At 34.0% G+C, this 24,516-nt stretch overlaps 1 protein-coding gene across 5 annotated transcripts in view; it reads right to left on the reverse strand.

Annotated features, from left to right (window-relative positions):
• Positions 1–24,516, reverse strand: part of FMN1 (formin 1) — a 169,147-nt gene that overhangs the window by 67,649 nt on the left and 76,982 nt on the right. For all 5 annotated transcript variants that reach the window (XM_068193067.1, XM_068193065.1, XM_068193064.1 and 2 more), the window contains 3 exons: positions 15,252–16,021; positions 11,488–11,638; positions 1,477–1,564 (listed from right to left, as the gene is read on the reverse strand). In XM_068193067.1, the coding sequence (XP_068049168.1) occupies positions 1,477–1,564; positions 11,488–11,638; positions 15,252–16,021 (1,009 nt within the window). The remainder of the gene's footprint in view (positions 1–1,476; positions 1,565–11,487; positions 11,639–15,251; positions 16,022–24,516) is intronic.

The raw sequence follows: 24,516 nt of genomic DNA on the forward strand, positions 1-24,516 counted from the left end.
ACAACTGCAAGTAGTGTAGTCTTATTTAGAAATGGATTTGTAGACAGCAACAGTTCACACTATATATGTTTCAGGGAGTTTAAACTATCTCTGATCTGATCCTGGGGAATATTTAGAGACTGCTATACATGGAGACTGATAGTATGCTTCTTAAGCAAACCTTCTCATTTAATTTGATTATGAAGCATGTTTTTGCACTCTGAGACTGCTCTGCATTGCTCTGCAATGCAAACACAGCCAAGGGGACAACTGGTACATGTGATTCAAAAGTGCACTGCTGACTCAAGCTAAAAATGCTATTGGATATATACCAAAATATTTGGGTCACTATGTTCTCTTAGATTTGGTATAAATTGGCCAGAAGATTTCAAAAGCTACACAGGTACAGCAAACAGAGAGAGATAGAGATGCTCTATTTTAGTAGAACATCATGGCCTGGAAAATAAAAAGAAAACCAATCTCTGAAGATCCTTATGAATATTACCCAGTTTTTGTAATAAAGCTTCTATCCTATCCCTATGCTGCTGACACTTCTGCCAGAAAATTATTCAGACCTTTAGTAATAGTGGTTTTTTTCCATCTCATTCTGATACCTTTCACACAATAGTGGCAGGCACAAAGTTATTCCTTCTTTTCCTTATTCCTCTGCATCCCAAGAGACATCTGTAAGCCCTTGTGCTTTTAAAGTGCTAGATGCTCAAAGGCTCTTTTTGAAATTAATAATAATCAATGCCAGCAGCATCTCAACACCCTACCCAGTATTTGCATGTGATGGTGGGAAAACAATAGCAAAAAAGGAGACATCAACTTGAGTTGTTCCAGCAGTTGTTTTAAATGGTGAATATTTTCCTTTTCTTAATGTGAAAAAGAAATAAACAATATCCTTAAACAATATCTTTTTAAATCCAGAACATAAGCAGACTCTCAATCACCCCAGTGTTCTGAAAAATCTGTATTTCTCTACAGTTGTATTGGCAAACTCAAATAATTTCTACCAGTAATGGAATTTACAACTGACTAGCCCCATGCTTTAAAAAACGTCATCCAGTAATTCTCCTTCTGATTCTTAGATGGTAACATCAGTTTGGGATGTACTTCTTATACTGTTAATGAAGCAAAATGTAAATATTAAAACATACTGACTGCATGTTTGAAGCCCAAAAGATTTACATGTAAGCCCTCAATTTAATTCCTGTTGGTGGACGGCTTGCTTTAGAAAAAGCAGGGAACTGCAGGGAAGGAATATGAAAACACTGTACTGAAAGTGTTTTGCTAACTGTAAAGAACAGAAAGAGTTGTACCTAAATTCAATTCTAGTTTTTAGGTGAATTACCTATACTGGAATATATTGGAAGAATTATTCTTCTGGTAGTTTAGGAGACTTTCCAAAACACATTCTGCACTGTCAGAAATTATCTGAGGGCTATGATAAAATATCCATGCAAGTACAACATATTAAGCGTAAGAAACACTTACCTTGTTGAATATCCTTCATCTCCAAGTGCAAACTTGATATTAAAATTCCTACAGTTTGAGATCGTTTTCCATCCAGCAATTTGATAATCTAGAAAGGTGATGAAAAATTATCTGAGATCAAAGGAACACTCTACAAAGGATTCAGTCACTTTTATAACAGAAGCTAATTTGTGAATTGAATTCAGCGTTTCTCCAAGTATCAAACCCTTTTATTAACTAAATGTGGTAGTAACACCTTCATCTTATTTTTGTGCTCTGCACCTTAGCAAATGAATTATAAGACTGAATTCTCACCAGGTCTACTAATGAACATCACCTCCTACTTGTAGGATGCTATTACACAGGAAAAGAAAAAGGCACCATCAAATACTTATTATGGAACATGGTTTCCCCCCCCCCCCCCTTTTTCTTTAAATGATATTTAAGAACTATTAAAGACACTGAGCACATCACAAGTTCCTGAGTTTGTCTGGTAGTTTACATTTCAGTGTGAACAGACTTATGTCTATTTTTTTCAGCAAAGAATCAATTCCTGAACAAGCAGAATTGAAGAATTGTCTTTTTATGCCCTCTTAACACTACTTCTGGAACACTGGGCATTACTCAAAGCATTCCTTTTGCTCATGTCTGAATGTGCTTATTCCACACTGTTGACACTCCACAGGGATTTCAGAATTTTTTTCACATTTGGGTATAGATATTTGATAGTATAATATACTGACATTCAGACTTTCTGATGTAATATTTTCTGATTTCAGTTTAGGGGTAGAAGAAGAATGAGGAGGAAGGGAAACCTTAATGTTATTTTGGTTGGTTGACATTAATTATAAAGAAGAGAATAAGTGTAGCTCAGATATTAGAAATGTAAAAAACTAATTTCCCACAATGTCTGGGCCATTGGTATTTGTGATTTTGATTTATTTCATATGGAAGACATGACAGGAGCACATCAAAAAATGCAATAAAGACACAAGTTCTTCAAAAATACAAAATGTTCAGATCCAAGCAGATGATTTACTTCATAGTGTTGATGTACAAAAACTATTAAAAATACTAACTCCTTTGCAAGATTAAAACTAATAGCTGTGTTTTCCCTAAATTTATATTCTTAGTGTTTGAACAATATTTAATCATTACTTCTATGAAAATACTTAGTCACTCATCTATACAAAACTAAATTTTTTGACAAATAAAGGAAAAAGAGAATTGATACTGACATTTTCACATGAAAATGTGAAGTTAGTGCTTATTTAGAGTACTGAAATAGGATCATACGTGCACGAGTTGGAACAAATGCTCTCTTCAACAAAGATCTGACAGATTTTTTAGGTCCCCCTTGTAGGTACTCAGTAATAAACTTACGTTAAAGTAGATAGTGCATATTTTCTGCCAAAATTTGAAAAAATCTATCCTGAGATTTTTTTTCCTGCCTATATGTACAGCACATATGATGGATATTAAGAAATTAATACTGTGGAAAGTGTTTTGTTCAAATGGCAAAGAATTCAGGCTCTTTATCTCTGAGTACACGAGCAGACAAGATGATTTTGCTCCAAGTTACCTTAAATGAACACTGTGGAAGCATCACATCCTGTTGACTGATTCTTCTGAGCAAATATAAGTAACTTCTTGGTTTATCATGGTCATTTCTGGAGCTTTACATGAATTTGCTGAACTCCACAGCACATTAATGTCTTACAGGGATAATTACAGGTTTGAGCAGTACACAATTTGTACAGCATTCGCTGACCTCCAAGCTGACCTTGTTCAGGGCAAATTCATAGGTTGTCATAAACCCCATTAGACATGCCTAGTTTGAGGCAAAACATTTCCAGACTATAGCTGTTGTAGACAATATGACATTTGAAATCATTCCACTGAAGTAATTTTAAGTGCTACTGTATCCTCCAGATATGATCAAACTAGCTCACATCACTAAGCAAGACCTCCCTCTTTAACAATTTCTGAGAAAACCCCTTAAAGAAATCCCTATATAATTTTAAAAGTTAAACCAGAGATTAATGATTTTAAAGGGCAACTGACTGCATGTTCACATGCATTTTTGACAAATTTACACATGGTCACAATACCAGGCATCAAGCTAGATGCAGACTACCTGAAATAGCTTCAACCAAGTAATTGAAGGCTAATAATTACTTCATTCGAGAGCAAAAATGGAGGACCATAACAGCAGAATAGCTTACATTGAGCATAAAACTACTTCAAACCCATAGTTATAATGCTAAGTATCATACTGGAATTTTGTCATCGATTTTTAGAATCAATGTGTAACTTCAAAGATTTTGCAGTTAAAATACATAATCAGTAGTAAACCAGATAATAAATTTTCACAGACACTAACTTTGTCCCAAATGATGGTTATTCTGTCACTAAGGGGGAATTACATATGTGTGTGAATTCCAAATAGAAAGGAGACACCAAAAAATCAGCACTTTTTCAGTTCAGTAAAAACATAAGGCAAATAAAAGGAAAGTTTGTAAAGACTGTGTTGAACTATTTAGTCTATGCTTTTAAAAGACAAATCACTGATCACCTCTCAGCATATTGGGACTTGCTTGTAGCTGGCAGTGACAGGTAAGCAGCTACAAACCAGCTGACGCCAGCTGATGCTGCTGTGCCAGCTGGTGGGGTTTGCCAGCTGCCTGTTGCTTCTCCAGACTATGAATGTATTGTTGTAATGGATGCAGCATCTTCTGGCTTAGTGATAAAATTGTGACTGCTGGTCATAATTAATTTACTTCACTGATCCATAGCATTATTTGATTTTTGTGGGTTTTTCCCCTATTTTTTAATGTTAAGTTAGCTGATTTGCTGTACACAAGTGTCTCATCTAGTCTCATCTACATCTTTCAAATCTTTATAATCTAATTAAAAAGTGAAGACATACCAAAGCTTGAATACACTAGTAAGTTATTCTGTCATTCCCATTAGAAGGTGTTTCTCTAATGTAGCCAGAAATGTATTTCATTATATACTATACAGCAGTTTAATTTTGTCAAACTGAAATGTCTATATTCTGTCCAGGACACTTACTGGTGCTGAAATCTGAAGAGATTCAGTTTACTTAAGTGATTAAAAGCTAAATCCTTCCTCCTGGTGATGCATCATTTCCTTCCATAATATTTAACTGAGAAAAGCCATAAGCTAAAAAGCTATCTTGTATATTACAGCATTTCCCTCCATTCCCACTCACCAATTTTTACAAATCAACAGCCTGGACCCATGTTTGGATTGCTGAAACCCCGTTCAAACACAGGAAGAATATCCTGCACAAGAAGCCAAAGTATGTCCCTCAAGCCATTCTGCATAAACACTCCAACAGCTACCAATGAAATTTCAGAAGCTTAAGACTAGACATTATCTCTCATATTCCTACTCAAGGGAGAGCCAAATTTAACTATGTTTTCCTCAACATGGATGAATCATAGCTTTATATTTTTAAAGTCTATTTACAATTTTATTAGCTTAAAAAAACCACTACTTTTAGCTTTTTTCTAAAGTACACACAAATGGCAATTTATCAGGTTCAAATAGGAGGTATGAATGAGCCAGTAAGAAACTTATCTCAAAATCATTACTCCTATCAGAACTGCAAAAATAAGACAAACTACAAAACATATTCACCATGTGGATAATTCTATATTCTACATGACTTCAGGGCTTTGTGATAAACAAGGAATGCCAGTTATTTTTCTCAGCACAGAATAAAATATAAAAAGAAAGTGAGAGTGCCTCAGACGAGCATACACTAGCATTTTACTACTTCTGCTTAAGTCTGAACACTGTTTATTATCTTATACAGACAGCTGAAGACAGTCATTGTGTTTCAACCCTGCAAAGCTTCCAACATTTTCTGCAATATCTGCCCTTCTTGCAGAAACACAAAATTTATTAATTGTAATTCCTCATTTAGTTAGATGGACAAAAAACTTGCTGACAGGCATATCCCTTTCAGTTAAAAAAATGCAATTCACTCAAAATATTGACACTCTTCGTAAATGAGAACACATGTTAATAATTATGTGAAGTCTGTTAGAGATAATAGACAACAGAAAAGCCATTATCTTTAATGTCCTCCTGCGTCTTTGAAATTATAATCATTGCACTAAAGGGCCAAAAATGATTGATGGACTTTCATTTGGAGCATACACCTGACACAAATTACTTGACATATACTCATTTTTTTTGGTAAGATGAAGACAGAGTGGCATCAAAAATATCCAACTATCCTGTTTCTTGAAAAAGTATAGAAAATACTTGAGTTTTTGAGGATAAATTACTAACAAATGCTCAAATATATTGTCAAAACTAACACAATGTCAAAATACATGCTAAATCTAGCAATGGAGCTACAAAATGCACATGGAAAAAATTGTAGCAAAGAAATCTTTTTTAAATATTTCTTTTTCAAGATTATAGAGTATCATAGTTTAATACATAATGAATAATGTCTTTTATTTATTTGATTCATATTCAGGTGTTAAGGGACTTTACTTTTCCTCCAATAATTTGAACTTTTCCTAATGCAGATTCAACCACTTCAGAACTATAAAATAACTGTGAAATAAATCCCACTCCTTCTGTATATTATTTATCCACCTAGAGTCTCTGGAAAAGGCACCAGTCCTCTCTTCTCCATTTCATGGACATCAACTCCAAACATTTGCTGCAGTGCATTACTTCATATAAGATTATAATGCTTCTAGTCTTAATTCAAAAACATTTTTATGAGAGAAGAATTATTTTTTAATGTTTAAATATATTGCATAGTATTTTGCTCTAATATTGGGACATAACTACTATATTCATCTCGCCAGTAAATTCTCCCAACCAGAAAAAACAAATTTTATTCTCAAGACATAAAGACATAGTACCAAAACCTCAGAACACCAGTTTAATCATTATCTACATAGTACAGAAGAACACTAAATAAAAGACTGCATACATGCAGAGAAAATAAATGCACAAGAACAAGAGTTTCCTGAATTATTTCAGAGGGTGTACAGTTGGAAAAAAAAAACCTTAAAAGTTCTTCCAAAGGTGCTACATTTTCCAAAGGGCTACAGGGTCAAAGAAGCATGAGCAGTCACACGGTTTGCAGAGCTTCTAAACCCAGATAAGCATTACCAAAACATTTCAAGTCTTCAAGTATATGTATTTGTGTACTAGAAAGGTACACCTGACCTTCGTTTAACTTATATTGGGTTTACATTGTACCACCATCAAGTGAATGCACTATATTTTTCCAAAATAAACTGTTATATTTCTAAAAATAAGTAAAATCACCTTCTATGCAGTCCTTGAAGTTGTATTACCATTGCTGCTTACATTCCTAATTTCCCTTCCTTTCTTCCCCCACATACTTGTCAGAAGCCTCCAGAAATCAGTGTAACCGAATAAGCCATTTCTGTCTGGCATGAATGCAACAAATTTGGGAATCACGAAAGTGTTTTTAAAAAAAGTATATCCAGTTGTTTCAATCTGCTGGACAATGGACAGAAGATGGACTTCATGTCTTTTAACTGATTACCAGTGTCAAGATGTTAAAAAGGCACTCAAGATGTCATTCACAGTATTTCTGTGCTTCAAGACAGTTATCAATTATATGTGTACCATTCTAAACAAACTTTCCTAAAGATCTCCAAATACAGAAACACAATTTCCCTTGCCAAATTTTTTCTGCATTCCTTTGGTATCCCTGCTCTTAGAAAGCTTTTCATAATTTTTCTTTGCAGCAGCTGCATGCACTTGATTACATTTACACTGTGTGTCCCAATCAACCTTCTCCTTTCTAGACTAAATAATCATAATTTGATTTTTTCCTTAGAGATTACTTCACTTTTCATCATTCTCCTCTTTACAGTTAGCAAATTCTTAATGAAGGGCTGTAGTGCCTAAATCTAGATGCAGTTCAACAGGGACATGGTTGAGTAGTGTCTTGCAAGCAATACTTCTATCAGAGTTCTGCTTTTCATTTTTAGTATTACCATGATTTGACAATTCATGTTCCTCTTGTGAGCTACTATAATGCAAGACTCTTTCTGCTGAACTATTAGCAGTCAGTTAGCCAGCTGTGCCTCATCTTATTTTTTAGGTAGCTGAATATTCTTAATGATATTAACCTGGTGGTTAATTGCATTAGCTTTGTGTTTATCTTTGTTTGTCAGACCAGATCTCAGATACCTGAAAGCCTTGTGAAGGATCTACTTCAGTACATTTGAAGCCTCTTGGAAATAGGTGGTGGCTGCAGAATTAGCATTCTGCTATCCAAGAAATAAGTGAAAATTCCAAGGTAACTACAACCAGGAGAGAAGTCCACAGAGTCCTCAGTGTATTCTCCAGTTTGTACAGTGAGTATATATATATGCATGGATAGAAATATTATTGATGATATGTTGAAATATTATAGATACATTATAAATATTCATTTTATGAAAAATTTATTATAATTATATAATATATATGAGAAAAACTATATATGTATAATATGAATATGTACTCAGAAGTTTGCTTTCTGAGCATAACTTGCCAAATGGTACTGGAAAATAAACCAGCCATTCTATTTATCTTAATCACAGAATCAATCAGGTTGAAAAAGATTTCTGACATCAAGTCCAACCTGTGACTGAACACCACCATGTCAACCAGATCATGGCACTGAGTGCCCCAGCCAGTACTACCTCAAACACCTCCAGGGATGGTGACTCATGCCACCATGGATTCTCCCTGGAGAATCCATTCCTAAGGCTAATCACCCTTTCTGTGAAGAAATTCTTCCTAAAGTCCAACCTAAACCTCCCCTGGTGCAGCTTACATAGGACATTGAGACATTTCTGGCTGAAAAAGGCAGGTGTCTATCAGCTGTAAGTAAAAAAAAAAAGCACAGGATACAGTGAATTTTTTAATCTGTGTTACCATACAGTGTCTACTACCTGGAAAAACATGTAAGAACCGAACAAACTGAAATTTCTATAGGCTTTCCACAGAAGCATTCATTTCACAGCTTAAGCATACAGATTATTCCAACTGGTTCCACAAAACTAATAATTCTGAGAATAAACTGAATAATATGGTTTTATTTGGAATTGCAAAAGAGTTAAATGAGAAACAATCACCCTCTAATTCAAAAGATAAAATCTTACTTCCAACTGAAAAAGGAACTTGAGTGTGAGGTACTGATGTAATTCTCATTCAAGGAGCAAAGTACTGAATAATCATGTTTTAATAAGCAGACCTGCACCATCTATTGGCCTGTCATTTCCCTAAATACCAAAGAAGCTGAACTTAGTTTGTATAAGATGCTATGAAATAAGCCATAGTTTGTGCAGAGAAGAGGTTTAGTGCAGGGAATGGGTCAGTCTTACAGGTATCAATAAATAAAACAGCTTAACTATTTCAAACACAAGCTACAACCTCATTGCTGTACCTATATCTTGCTCTGGAAGGTTCTTTTAGTGAACATGAAAAAGGAATTTATAAGTACATAATGACACAGCATCAGCTAAATCTGTAATATATGATGAGCTTCATAAGATTCATGTTTCTTAATATGTGTAGAAAGCATCTTTAACCAGACTATACAATTACCTATAATGTGACACTGATACCATTTTTAAGACCAGACATGCAGAAATGTATGTACTGAAGCAAAAAAAAAAAAAGATTCTTGCTAAACTCCTAGCAGATATAACTGTTAGGAAAAAGGCAAGAAACTTTGAGAGCCAAAAGAAGCATGAGAAACCAGAAATGAGACCATCCAAACTGACAGCTTTATATTGATCTACAGGAGCTCTCTGTTATTATCTACTAATAAATCCTCCTGTAAGTAAATAAAATGCCTCTCTATTACTGTATCATTTGCAGCCCACCAAGATTGATCCACTGGAGCCAGCCTGCACATATCTGGGCTTTCAGAGAGACAAAGAGAAACACAGGACCATCGAAGACGGCCAAATGTCAGTAAAAACATTCAGCTGCTACTGAGTCATTTAACTGAGAAAGGTAAAAAGACAGGATACACTAAAAGAAAATGCTTCTGTACTCAATTAAAATTTTCCTTGAATTCTTAAAGTGGATTTATTTTTAATTTTTATTTTGTCCAAATGATGGAATGTTTCACACTACTGACCACGAGTTTTGTAAATTCTCATGGAAAACCCTAGAGTTTCCATGGTTTGTAACTTCATGACCCATCAGTTTTCCAAACTAAAGAGATGGTAATAGATACAATTCTGAATTTATTTCTAAGGGAATTTACTTTTCGATTTTTCCACAGTACTTGAAAGGAACCTTTTTCATTTCATTAATTTCAGTAAAATATCCATTGTCTTAAAATAGTAAGTTTACCTTTAATAACAAAGCAGAATATTTAAAATGTTGGTAGAAATAAAAAAGATGTCTTTGTATGAAAATACACTGGTTGCTCACAAGAAATAATGCATATTATTATAACAATATGTTCTGTGAGTATTACCCAATTAAATTTTGCATAAGCCAAAAGAAATCACTAAAAAATCATGCTGCTCAAACAAGTAAGTTAGTTTACAAAGCAGGAAGGAAAAAGAAAAACGCAATTTCATCTTTCAGTATACAGGCCTAATTCTGTACCTGGTTTGCTGTCACCCTCTTTGAGAAGTAGATATACTCCCTTAATTACTGAGATTTTGAAATAAAAAAGCAACTATTTGTACATGTTAATTCCCAATTAAAGTTACAGTCATTAAATTCTTCAAAGTTCTTTAGAAAGCTGTATTTCCTATTACATAATTCTTTCTGAAAAAGGTAAATTAATAAAATGTAAAAATAAATATTAGAAAGAAGGCGTAAGGTAGGTGACCTAATTGAATTTACGGATACAGCTGCTGCTACATGTCACATTCACTTCAAGCATTTTTCAAGTAAAATATCTCAAAATATTTTTCACAGAGATGTTCATGCCCAACTTCAGTATACTATTTGAAGGACTGTAACAATTATTTATTTGTTTTGCATTTACAAATGCCAGCATGTCCCCATCCAGGCCCCATTTTAAATTATTTATTTTTTGCATTGCATTAATTTGAGTTCTATAAATTCTACAGCCTTACTGATACTTCTCATTAGCTGTTGCATTAAGACACAATACAGGGAATTTATGACCAAAGATGTTCTGAAAGCCCCAACATGTATACATGTTTCACGTTCTGTGTATTATAAAATTGAAGGTAGCAAGCACAGCTCACATTCAAAGTGCCCTCTTGTGGTTCCAAGCAGGTAAACTCGAAGAGATTTATAACACAATAACTGTTTCAGTAGTTTCTGATGTTTAATCATACTGTTTTAGGAAAACATTATTGATTATTATTCAGTCAAGAATTTTTCTGGCAGCAAATACTACTAATGGCATTTGTTTCTTCTATCTGCACATCCCAATTAGCAAGTGCCAGCTGCCTCTGTAATGGATCATATCTAAAGCCGACTGTATCTGCGCTACAGCAATGACACAGTTACTGCATGTAGCTTTGGCCTTTAAAGATATGATTGTCCTGCCCTTTCCTGACACAACTCCTTAGCTATACTGGAAAAAAAACTGCCATTCTTTATTCAAAATGTTGCTTTTCATTTTATTTTTCCAATAAAATTAATCTCAGTGGAAGAGAGGTTTGCTAGAGTAACTAATGACATGCATTAATTATACATCAGCTCTAGGGCAAATAATGGCCTGGAATACTGGCACTTTCATATATTAATTAAAACTTTAACTCTATTCTCCTATACAGTATTTTTTCTACCTCACTGGGATGTGGAACTTTCATTATCAAAGGCAAAAAAATTTCCAAGGTAAATAATAGCACTGCATTCTCAAGCAAGAGAACTGAATCAGCAATCCATAGTTTTCTTTCTTGCTCATTCACAAAAAATCCAAAGATTAAAAGGGAGTTTCCTCAAAATGAAAGACTAAACAGTATCACACACACAAAAAAAAAAGACAAACAAAGAAACAATAAATACCTTTTTGGCCTTGTTTTTTTTTTCATAAGTCTCTGACAATGGTTTTCTTTTTTCCTGAGTGGTGTCTTTGGAGAATAAATATTCAAACTCAGTAGTGTCAAGTATATCAGGTTCTTCCAGTGATTCCCATAATGTTGGCATAGCAGTTTTCCTATAAAGGGAAAGATAATAATAAAATTTCTAATTATTATGAGAAACCGTAATAGATCTAACCATAGTAAATGAAAATCCATTATAGATTTAAACTCAAAGCAACACAAAGAGCATTCCTTTCCTATACCTTGCTCTTGTAACGAGTCAAAAGTTTTTCTAATAGTTTAAGTTATTAGTTTCAGCTATTTAGTCCATGCCTGCTAGACTATGAATCATTTGTATTGTACTGTTCTTTGCGCAACAACGGCAGCTTGTGCAAATATATGTCAAGAGATTTCTGCCACTTCAACTACGATTAGAAGTACTCCAATGTCAGCTTTTTTGAGAAATTCCCAGTAATCTATTTAGACCTATAAAAATAAACAATAGTAACAAATAGTGAACAAACTATTCAAGCATATTTTAAGAGTGTTTGGGGAAATTTGTATAGGACCTGAATTACTTCATGTTATCCACAGATGTTGTATCCTCATACTTATCCTTGTTGTAGTTCTGAGAAACTACAGTAATTATGTGGCTTATATTTGGGGAGATTAGTCAGTATTCTTCCCCATTCAACCAACTGCAAATTTTAAACGTGGATTATCTTTCCTTCTTTTTTTGCCTTCCAAGACCAGATTTAGTTTTGGATCAGTTGGGAGGTTGTTTACACAATCCTCTCGCTTTACCTAGATTAGGGGAAAATAATATGTAGTGCTATAAACATTGTACACCAATTCTAAAAGGGCTTGTTTCAAAAATATCAATGTTTCAGGAAAATATGTGGGACAAAATTTCTGAGTGTTCTTGTCTGTTTATCAGTAGAAGGTGGGACCACGTCTTCCAGCAGATGTCACTAAAAGGCAGGGAAATTATTTGCAATTAGAAAAAAGTGATGAAAACCACTATAAAGTACAAATGGCTGATGTCACTAAACATAGTTGTAATATGCAACAAAATGGAATACCTACCAATTCAAAAGGAACTGATTTTTTTTTAAATTTAGGATTTTTTTCTACTTAACTGTCTACTATCATGAATGCTTAAGGAACTTTTCATTTTTTTTCTATTAGCATCTGCTGTGGCAGCATATTCCATGTCACAGGACGTGCTTAGAGCTACACAGCTTCGCTCTTCCTGATATTAGTTGCTGTCCCTGAATCAGGACAGTTGTGTTAGCAATACTGAAGAAAGAAGGATTCTTTCTGGCTCTGCAACACGAAGTCCTGGATAGCTTCTGATCTGAGCAGCAAATTCTTGAAGAAATTTCCAGTTCTAATGCAGACCATGAAAATGCTGGACCATTACATCGAGTGACCAGTAGTTCATCAGAATGCTATGAATTATCCTTTATCTTTCAAAAGCTTGATGAACCAGTACTGTCTCAGAAAGAAAACTTTTGCTTAATTGTTCAATGGGAAGAATTTCAATAAAGTTTATTTATGGACCAACTATTGAACCAACTATGGACCAACACTATGAAACAACTATGCTGAAAAAATACTGGGAAAGTAAAACCAAAATGTTCAAGCCTCCTGCTCCAAAATATTTCAATTCTGAAAAATTTCAATTTTTTAGAAAATTTTACTTCTTTTTAATTCTGAAAAACTAAGAATATACAACTGACATTTTAGTAATTTCTTTGTTCTGGTCAAATATATTATATAAAATAGTAACACCTTACAATATTTTATTACACCAAAATAATGGTACTTTCTCATCAAAATAAATTCAGAGCTGTAAAGTAAAATAAAACTAATATTTAAATCCACTTAATTGTAGATATTTACTTCAAACATGTTTAAATATAATAGAGAAAGCTGAAAATATAATATTATTGTAATATTAAATAATTTAAATAAATACATAATTTATAAAAATCATTATTACAGGATAAATAAACTAATTTCTAAGAATTAACTGTATATTATGATAATAATATAATAATAAGTAATATACTGTACATATATATTTTGTAGCATATATAATATTATGACGCATTATGGCTGTAAGCCATATATAGTAATATAATTTAGCTTATTTAAATGTTTAAATTTAACATCTTGGTAACTGCTGCTACGCTAAAATAATTTTGAACACAGATAATAATGGTTTGAACTTTAAGATCCAAATAATAATGTAATTTCATTACTTGCATTAATACAGGACCTGAATTAAGGAACAACTCTTCATTAAAATAAAATAGTCTGTGTCACTTAAGCATCCCCCAAAAATCCTTTTTGATCCATCCCTCCTAATGAGCTCTATATTACAGTAATAAATACAAGAAGGAAAGTCAGAATCAGTCAAATCCAAAAGAGCAGCTGAGTAACTGGGGCAGTAAGATATTAATGCTGGTCCAGAAAGTGTGATTGGGAGAACTGCTTTTCTCCTGTTAGCTAAATAGACAGGTAGCATAAACGAAGACTGTAGGATAATTTAAAAAAAACCTGGCCAAAAATTGTTTATTTATGCCTGTTTGCCAAATGAACACTTACAAACTCATTGATAAAACAGTGTATTTCGTAGTAACTTTGGATTTGGTACAACAGAATACACTACTAGAATACTGTCATAGAACCACAGGATGACCTGGGTTGAAAGAACATTGAAGATCATCTCATTCCAACCCTTTGCCATGGGCAGGGACAGCCTCCACTAGACCAGGCTGCACAGGGCCCCATCCAATCTGACCTTGAAGACTTTCAGGAAAGAAGCACCTGCAGTTCCTCTTGGAAACCTTTCAGTGCCTCACCACTCTCACAGTAAAGAATTTCTTCCTTACATTCTACCTAAACCTACCTCCTCTGTCCACAGATTTTACTGATACTGGGAGCTGCCCCAGCTCAGGTGCAGGACCTTGCACTTGGCCTTGTTTGCAGTCCCACTACTTAAGTATATCAAGGTCCCTCTGGATGGCATCTCTCCCTCAAACACATCTGGGATTCTATCCCTGCACTAAATCACAGTAAGGTGGGTATTTTTTTTTAATTTTATATCTATTTTTTTTAAAGCTGTAGATGTCTCCATCAATACTGAGACTTGTCCATAATGGACAGTTCAGGCTACAGGTTGCTAAGCTGCATACTTTTACACATATGCTTTATTCTTCCTGCTCTGACAGAATTATATACAGCAGTTAGGTTCCAGTTTAACAGTTTCCAGTTTCTAGAATTGGAATCATACAGGATGACACAACATAGTTCTCTGGAGAAAGGATCATGTGAAGTGACTGGAAAGTAAAAATGAAACTAAATTCTTACCTGACCAAACTTTAACATTTCAATTCTAATTATAATGCAGACTTAATTTTAAGAAAAAAAACATTTCTAATCTTTTGGCTACCCTTTTACATTTTAGTGCTAAATCTGGGAAGCACCCTGTCACTATTGTTATCCAAGCAGTGCTTGAATTATTGGGGAAAAATGGCCAAATAATACATGTTTTTGTTATAATGCAAAATAGTTTTCATTTAGAATACATATAATTTTAATTTAAATATGATATTTTTAAAACAACTTATTTTTTCAGACTTCTAGAACTGATTCAGGTTTTTTTCCAGAATTACATAAATTCCATATCTCCACACTGACCGTAAGTAGCAATTCTAAGTCCAAGTAAATATATTTTACCTGTTATCTTGCAATTGTATTCGTGTCCAGTACAAAGGCTTCATGGGACGGCCAGGTTCAATGGCAGGTTTTCGAGGACCTTGGTTTGAGGATAAAGTGCTATTAAAAAAGAACCCAGGCCCAGGAGGTGGAGGGGGTGGAGGTAACCCAGATCCAGGCAGTGGAGGAGGAACAGGAGGTCCCAGCCCTGGAAGCGGTGGTGGTGGCGGCGGTGGTGGTGCTTGAAAATTCCTACAGCCTTCAGAGAGTGGAGGTGGCAGTGGTGGACCAGATCCAAACTGAGACGTCAGTGAAGCCGGACCCATTGGCAAAGGTGGTGGTGGAGGAACTACAGCAGACAGTGAAGAATCAGGAAGGGGAGGAGGTGGTGGTGGTGGTGGAGGAGGCAGCATTTGTTTTGGTTGACAAGACAAGACACCTTCTGATGACTGTACATTGTAACTGTCCTTATTTTCACTTTGGACAGATATACTATGGGTCAAAGAAGAAATATTAAGCTTTTTGGGTACTATTTGGTTATTTTTCACAGCTCTGTTTTCTTCTTCACTAGGCTTTATGAAAGTTTCTCTGTCAGTCTGTATACATACATTTCGGTATGCCTTTGGTGGGTTATCATCTTCAGTAGAAACACCAATATCCTTTGCTTTTTCATTTCTTCTGTTTAATTTATTATCAAGTTCATTCTTCAGATGTGCAATGGTTTCCTCAAGCTGAGCAGTTGAGACAGCGTGTTCTCCACGAATATGGAATACCCTGAGTTCAAACTGAGACTGCAGAGCAACAAGAAAAAAAACCCTTAGTGCAAATATTTTTTGAAGTGTTTATCGTGTAGTCTGTTAAAAATCTTCACATTTAAACCACGTTCTTAATCAAAGTGGAAAACACTTCTCTTTCCCAGTTCTATATGGTTTTATTGGAAGCTATTATAAAATTGGACAATTACTAATCTTTAAAGAAATGCAAGAAAGGGTGTGTTTCAACAAAATATATTTTGTAAGTAAAAAACCAGTACATCAATTTGGACAAATTTTAAGCTGTACATTATTTTTAAGTAGACTTACCAGTTTTTAATTGGATGCAGTAATTAATGGTATATTATGGAAAAAAGGTACCTTTTTCAAATGTTTTTCTATTTAATGACATGAGTATTGCTTATTTCATTTCATATATATGTCATATATACATATATAGAGAGATAACATGTTAGGAAGTAAGAAATAGATTAAACACAACGGAGGTTGAAATTCATTCAAGATAAAACATTAAATAAAGTAATATCTCAATCTATTCAGTGTTATCTTCAATAAAATTCACAGAGAGACACATAACTTCTTCCAGTTTATCTCTGCTATTAGATTAAAATTTCATTTCTTCCATATATATTTTAACCTACAATTCAGGAAAATAAACATTAGAACCAAGAGAATCAAGAGAATTTCACTGGAAAAATATGTAAGTAAGGAAAAAAAACCCATTTTTCTTATGATATGTCAGAAAGACACAAAACATTTGGCACAGAAATATGTCCTTTAAAAAATCCAATACAATCCAATACTGCTATTCCAGGTTATTAGGTCCCTACAAGTTATTTTCTGTTATGCTATGATACTATCAAGCAGCTGGCTGATATTACCATGACTCTTTGCAAAACAATGACTCCTGGAAGAGAGTTTTTCACAGTTCTTTCAGGATCCCTCTACAAAGGGGAAGCCAACCTTTTAACAGAAACAGCTAATGAGCTGTGATTTCCCCAAATTCCTAAAGGCACAGGAATTTGCACTTAAAATGCCCATGCAGTGCTTGCCAGAAGTGGCAACATAGCACTCCCTACTTACCATTCCTACTTGAGTATTAGGGCAGAGCTACTAGTTTACAGAATTAATTATTATGCATCCAAGTAATATATGTGTAGCTCAACATAGCAAATATAAGGTAATAGTTGTGGTTTTATATTGTAAAATGAAGCCTGACTAGATATGCAAACAAGATACTCATAGGAGTATGATCAGCTTGGATTCTAATCAATTTCGTAGGATAAAATCCAAAGTAAACAATCTGAAAAAATGGATATTAAATGCTCCTTTACACTGGCATGTGTAAAGATGGGAAATCAAGTTTGAAGTTTTGCAGAAAGAAGCAAACAGATTTGCATTGGAAACAACCCAATTTCTGTTAATTTTATAGACAACTCAGAACAAATATGTGTAACAATATATTTATTTAGCTTTTTTCCTTTTCCTACTATTAGTCTATTGGCACTCATTTTTATTATTAGTTCAATTCCACAAGATTTTCTGCTCCAAAGAAACTGCCTTTCTTTTTAACTTGTCATACTAATCCATAAATGAGGTAACGAAGGAAGTTTGCCTTGAGGAATTTAACTGGGTTTTTTTTTGTCATAGCACTTTGCTCCTATTGGACATCAAAAACTCCCTCACAGAACAATTTACTTTGAACGTTAAAGATTTTCCCAGCAGTAAATCTGAAGCCACCTTAAAAACACACTGTAAAAGAAGCAGAGTATCTAACAAAACTATTTATTACCTTTAAATGGGCATAAAAGCAACTGTGTTAGTATTATAAGCCTTTCCAAATACACATCTCCAGTTTTAATTTACAATATAAAATTGGTAGTTTAAAGTCAAAATTATATTTGAGGTGAAAGAATTAAAAGCAAGAAAAAGCAAAAAACTTGCATGTTTTCAGAATTATTTTCCCTAACTTGAAAAAAACCCTATAAACAAGAATTAAAGCTAAAATTACTAAGCATTAGTAATTTTAAAAAGTAATTTTAAAATTTTACTCTTTTTAAAAAAAGAGTAATACTTCTATTTAGTAATAAGTATTAAACCAATTTTATTTTAATTACGTTTCATCTCAAAGTAAGTCTTATTCACCAAAGTAAGATTACCTTTTATACTTATGATAATACGTTCAACAAAAAAGTCAAGAATATGAATATTAATATGTATTATTTTTATATATACGCATAAATAATACAGACATATTCTTAATAAAGGTCTGCTCTCTGGAAATATTTCTTAAAATGAGATAAAATGCTTCAAAGTCATATGATAAATCAAATGGAGAGCAAACATCATCAAAATTTAATTGTTTGGTCATAACTATTTTGGACAAGATGAAATGGAAAAATATTTCAGCAGGAAACAAGATATTTGATGGAGGGAAGGTATAGGAGGAAGGCTGGAGAAGCAGAAGATATTAGAAGTCAGCTGAAACTAAAGCTTAGAAAGCCATCATATACATGAATGAACATGATTTATTTCTGAAGAAGGGTAGAGGATTTTGAAACCTATTAAAGAAAATTTCTGTAAAAATTGCTGTATAAAATGAAAGCAAGACACTACAAAGAACAGTGTGGGAGATGTTCATCAGCAAGCTTTAGATATATTTCTTTTCATTTGAAAACTGTATTTGCCACTTTGCTGACTGGTATAGAAGCCTGGTTGCTTGGTTCCCAGCAACACTCATTTAAGAAATCTGGATTGTATAGCTACATTCAAAACCAAATAAATTATTGCAAGTAACATATTTCTATTCCCCTGACCATTTCATTTTCTTGCAGCAATAATCTGCTTTTTCAGAGAGTATCAAATTAAGCCCTCAAGCATCGGTCTGTTGAGGTTCTCTGGCTTTCCATTGTATCAGTGACTCTTGCCAGTCAGCCACTGACATATTACTCCCTCTCCTGTACACACACACATAGAACTGATACAGCTGCCTAAATTTCCATGACAGTAGATATATTTTTTTCCACGTTACTTCTACAAATACCATATTTGAAGCATGAATGTTTCATTAAAGCCTTATTACTATTTTTTCTTCACACTGTTAGCTTAAAAGAAAAAGCCCTAATGTGCTGAAATCAGATTTTGATCATCAATTTGAAAGTACCTCTTGAGTATTTTAAGCCTAGCCCACACAGCAATGTGTTATTGAAAAAAGTTGCCTTACTTTGGCACAATCTTGCTTGCATTAATTGTCAATATTAAATAGGCAAACAATACTATGGCATTAAGCTGAAGTACACAGTTAAAATTCAGAATTCACAATAGTTTTATCAGACAAGGAAACAGTCTGAAAATACATGCTGCAATTCAAGAAAGAGGGCTGCAGTGTACATAGCCACAGAAGGGATTGATCAGTGGTATGGCAATTCTAAGGGAATAGGATCTGCGAAGGACAGCACATCACAGACTGATCGAGTCAATCCTGTATTAGGATAAAAAGAATTGTCATATGCAAAAAAAAGTAATCTTTGTGCTTTATTCAGTACTAAAAGCTGTGGGTTTTTTCAGTTTAAGAGAAATTCTGTCCCTGTGTTCATGACCACTGCTATTGAAATTCGGGGCAGCTCATTTGGTCTTAATTTTCTAGGTTAAATCAACAATGCCTTTTGTCTTCACCTCACCCTTACTGGATAATGCTCCCCTTGTTTCCCTAGTTTCTTTCTGTTTCCATTGCTGAAAAATACTTTCAGTGAACCCTTAAATTTCCTTTGCAAGACGTGATTCAGCTTGAGTATTGTCAAATGCCCTTTTCTATTCTGAATTCTGAAACTAGCTTTCATGGATAATGTACCTCTTCTTCCTTTCTTCCACGGCTCTCTGCTTCCACCCAATACCCATTTTGAAGAGGTTGAATAAACAGGCAGTTCTGTCTATCCTTCTTGATAAAGTGTCTTTTGCTTCCAAATCTGCTCTTGCTTGGAATGCAGGGTTCTTTGCACCTCTGATTCTGACTAAAGAAGATTCTTGCCTATTTTGCTTTTCAAGCCTCACTACTGCAGTTGTACTTACAAATCAGTTTCTTTAATTTGTCAAAATTTGTCTGGTATCTGCCATGAAATGGACAGGATCCATTTCCCTTGGGTAAAACCAATTCACCAAACAAGTGATCCCAGCTGACTCTCAGATCCCTTGAACACAAACATTTATATTTAAGCTTAGAAGGCCTGTGTTATCCTCTTCCTAAAAAATTACTTCTGTTAATGGGTAAAATAAAAGCCATCCCTAAAAAAAAAAAAATACCCCTCTTTACTAAAATACATGATATAAGAGGATTATGTAAATATCCAAAAATACTAATACACTGTAACCTGGAAAACAACAGGAGTGCTTGGATTGGCTTTCTAGTTTCTTCCTGTTTTCTCTCTTTACACCCATCCCTCTGGTGTATGTCTCCAATGACCTCCTTTTGGCACCTGCTAAGTGACTTGACACAACACAGAGAAAAAAGGTGGATTATATTTTCTGACAATGCCAACAACTCAGCCTTGGTCCCATGGGACCCAGGAAATAATGAGACATATGCTCAAGGAATAAAAAATCCAAATATTGAATCAGTGTACAATACTGTCATTAACCATTACAGTAGCAGATGATAAATCAGAAATTAATCACAAAAAAGACTAAATCCTCTCATTCATGTAACCAACAGGTTGTCTAAATGTCTTTGAAATGATAATGTGGATTGACATGGAAAAATCTCAGTACCATTGTGACAGCTTTTCTCTGTGAGAGACAGATTAGTCTCATTTAATACAGTCAATATACTAAGTTACAGTCAATTAAATGCAATCAACTGAAGTATATTTGTTGTTGTTTCATTGCTTTAGATAATGTGATTTTATGTGAACAAAAACTTTTAACCATGACACACAACTGCTCTGATATAGAAAGCTGTAGATCAATTTGTATGTATGAACACAAAGAAAGTATAAACTTCTACAGCAATCTACATTCAAAAAAACAGTTGCTAACTTATAAGTCAAGACTTATTTGCACCATAAATGTTTAAAAATCCTGAGAATTTTAACAGTAAAACATTAAAAATGTTCTCTAAAACACTGTTCAGTGCAAGAAATATGCAGAACTTTAGCTTTGAAACTACCAAGTTCATGCTCCACTGTCAATGCCTAATACTTTTTCACCAATGTTTATAACGTAATTCTACTCTGAAAAGTGACTGTGTAAAAATGACACATATTTAATGAACAAAGCTGTTCTAGGTATATCAGAGACAGACCTCTTATTTTTAACTGAGAAACACACACGTTTACAAGTTTTTACTCTAATTAGAGTGGAAAAATAACATATTAGGGAGAAAGTGAGCTCAATTTTATTCCCTTCTCTGACTTTTATACAGTGATTGTTACGTCTAATTAGTTACGTATGCCAAGCCATGAAAATAAAAAAAAAGAGGGAACAAAGAAGACACAAAGTATCCAGGGATATAGTTAGGAGATGTGGATATGTTCTAGAGAGGAAGATATTAGAAAAGGTAAAGAAAAAAAAAAAAAAAAAGACAAGAATTACTGAGTTGCCAAGTAAAAGCTTTTTTAACATACTTTACAGCTTTTTTTCTTAATAGTATTTTGGCCATCAAAATAGTGTGCACAGAAAAGAGAGGAAAAGCAAATTTTTCAGAGAGAGCCTCTAACTTGGTTTTGTTCATTCTAAGTAATTTAATCTTCAGTTTTTGGAAGAGTTCACACTTTTTTTATTCTTCTATTGTGTTTACAAAAGAAAAGAAGCTCTTTTTTGTTGAATCTCTGTCCTTGAAAAAACATACATTTGTTTCAAATTTTAACAACAATCAGAGATTTAGCAAAGGATTTCTCCACAGGGAAAAAAAAAAGTTAAACCCATGCCAGTTTACATAAAAATCAAAATTCCTCTCTAACAAATACCTCAACAAACATAACAGTTACATATGGTACATCATCACTGTCAAGGGCACACAGAAAGAATTATTCCTACACCTCACAATAAAAAAGTAATGACTGAACACTCTCAAACAATCCCAGATCTCTAAATATTAATGTAGCCAATGCATACAGAGACCAATTTTCTCTAGAATTTAAAAATAATAAATACATAGCTTTATAGAGGAAATGTAGCAAAAGTAGTTGGGACAACAAACAAACAAATCCCCCAGCTATTTCCTATTCATTGTCCTTGTCCACTAGACTCAATATGTACAAATAAGCTTGCCAAAGGCTGACAGTAGAATACAGTGGGAACAGGAATTGAATGAGGCACATGGAGTGATCCTTGGGTGTCCTAGGCAGGGCCAGGAGTTGGATCTGATGCCCCTCATGGGTCCCTACCACTCAGCATATTCTATGACTCAGGGATTCTGATTCTTTCTCACTAGTGACAGGTTTCCAGTGACCTCCTAAGTATAAGGTAACAAACATACTTTCATTTTTATCACTCTCCAAAGAGTATGAACAGCCATGCAAAGAAGATCTATGAGACAAGGACACTCTAGATGCCTTCTGATGAGGACTATGTATTTTAAGAGACCATTCTGTACAAGATACAAACTGTCCCTTTCATTATGGGCTGCAGAAAGTCCTATATTCTGTTAAGCTCCAGCATCTTCTCTTGCTGCTCTTTGTGGACCTTCCATTATTTCTTAATGTTCTGTGCTCTTTTCCATGCTCTTCACAGAGTGATCTCCAGGTTGCCATGAAGTCTGTGTTCCTCATAATTATCATCTTGTGTCTGCTCTGTAAATGTTTCTGTCAAGTAACATTAATCTAGCTATTGTTTCCTGCACATATACACATCCTTCCTTCAGTCCCTTCATGGTTAAGAACTACCATCTAACCATTTAAGATTACACAAATTAAATCACTTGGAGAACTTTGTTATACAATACATAGCTCACAAAACCTCAACTCCAGTTCTTTTTCTACAGCTGTCCTACAGACATATCACTTTACTCAGGTCAACCCACTTAAAAAGGGTAAATAACTTCTCCATAACTTCTAATGAAATAATCAGATAGAGCCCTTGATGTGCCCCTGAAATTTCTTGGTAATCTTTCAAGATCCTGCAAATGTTATGAATCCAAATATATGGAAAAATATCTCTAATGATGTTCATTTTATTCCACAGCACACTCCACATTTAAGGCTCCTATTATGTCCACTTCACCACCCAGTAAGCGATGTACTCTACTGTGGAATCTCTGTGCCTACAGAGAAATCTCACTGGAATCTAAATTCTTCTTGATCTCTATCAAGCACAAAATTATTAATGCCTTGGATTCACTAACTTCTTACCACAGGCACGTTTGCTAAACAATGTAATTCCTGGAGACAAATGATAAAAAACTAGATGAAATTATACTTAATACAGCCAATTGTTAACAACATATGCTTAAAGGGGTAAATTTCAGTTTATTAATAAACACATATTCATAATAGATTATTTAACATTTTATATAGATTTTATATGTTCAGTAAAATTCCAACAAACACTAAAGTTTCTCATTTGAATGAATGTTTTTAAAAATAATAAACCCATGAAAATATTCAACTGACAAAAACCACTTTAAGCCTGCATGTATCTCAGGCAGCAGTGAATTCCCAGACAATGGAATACCACACCCACTAGAATTTGCCTAAAAGTAGCAGCTAACAATCCATACTTTCTAGTGACTATGTGTTGGTTCTTCCTAAATGTAAGATAGCTTATGTTAGGAAAAGTAAATCCTACATATGTAAAAAAATGGGTATACAGATAAATTGAGACCAACCTATGAATTTCTAGGAAAACTTAATTTTGTGGACAATTCAATTGGCAAAATCTTGAAATATTGTTAAACTCTGCTAAACATTTAAATTCTGCAGAATGGAATGAGGTGACTCAGCATGCAACACACCAATAAATGTAAATGACATACTGCATGCAGTTTCTCTGAGGTGAAGCTAATCAAAGTATGAAACCATTCCATAAGCTAAAAATTAATTTCAAACTTTTGCTGAACTAGGACCATGACCAGTTAACATGCAAAATCCAAACATTCCTTTCCTATCACAAACTTTGTAGTTACTATCTTACTCTGCTTCTCACTTGCAGCTGTTACCATAGTCTTAGGACAGCCTCAGTTACTATGCACACAAAAATACTAATACCTATTTTCTGTGGTAGTGTTCAGAAGATCATGTGCAACAAGGAAAAATACTCTGAACATTGCTAATAAAATACTTTAAAATACAATACGTAGAAATATAGACTGATAATTACAATTTTATATGGATTATTTGTTTTGATGATAATTTACTTGAAATAGGTTACAGTATTTCTCAGTTGCTAGGGAAATTGCATGATGATGTGGCATATTTTACATCTGGCATGTCAAATGTGAAAACAATACAAAAAAATGGCTGAAAACAAGTTGAAGATGAAGTTTCAGTGACAAAAACTACAGAGGCAGTATGGATCCAATA

This window comes from Anomalospiza imberbis, chromosome 6, assembly GCF_031753505.1.
Source record: "Anomalospiza imberbis isolate Cuckoo-Finch-1a 21T00152 chromosome 6, ASM3175350v1, whole genome shotgun sequence".
Taxonomy (NCBI): Eukaryota; Metazoa; Chordata; class Aves; order Passeriformes; family Viduidae; genus Anomalospiza; species Anomalospiza imberbis.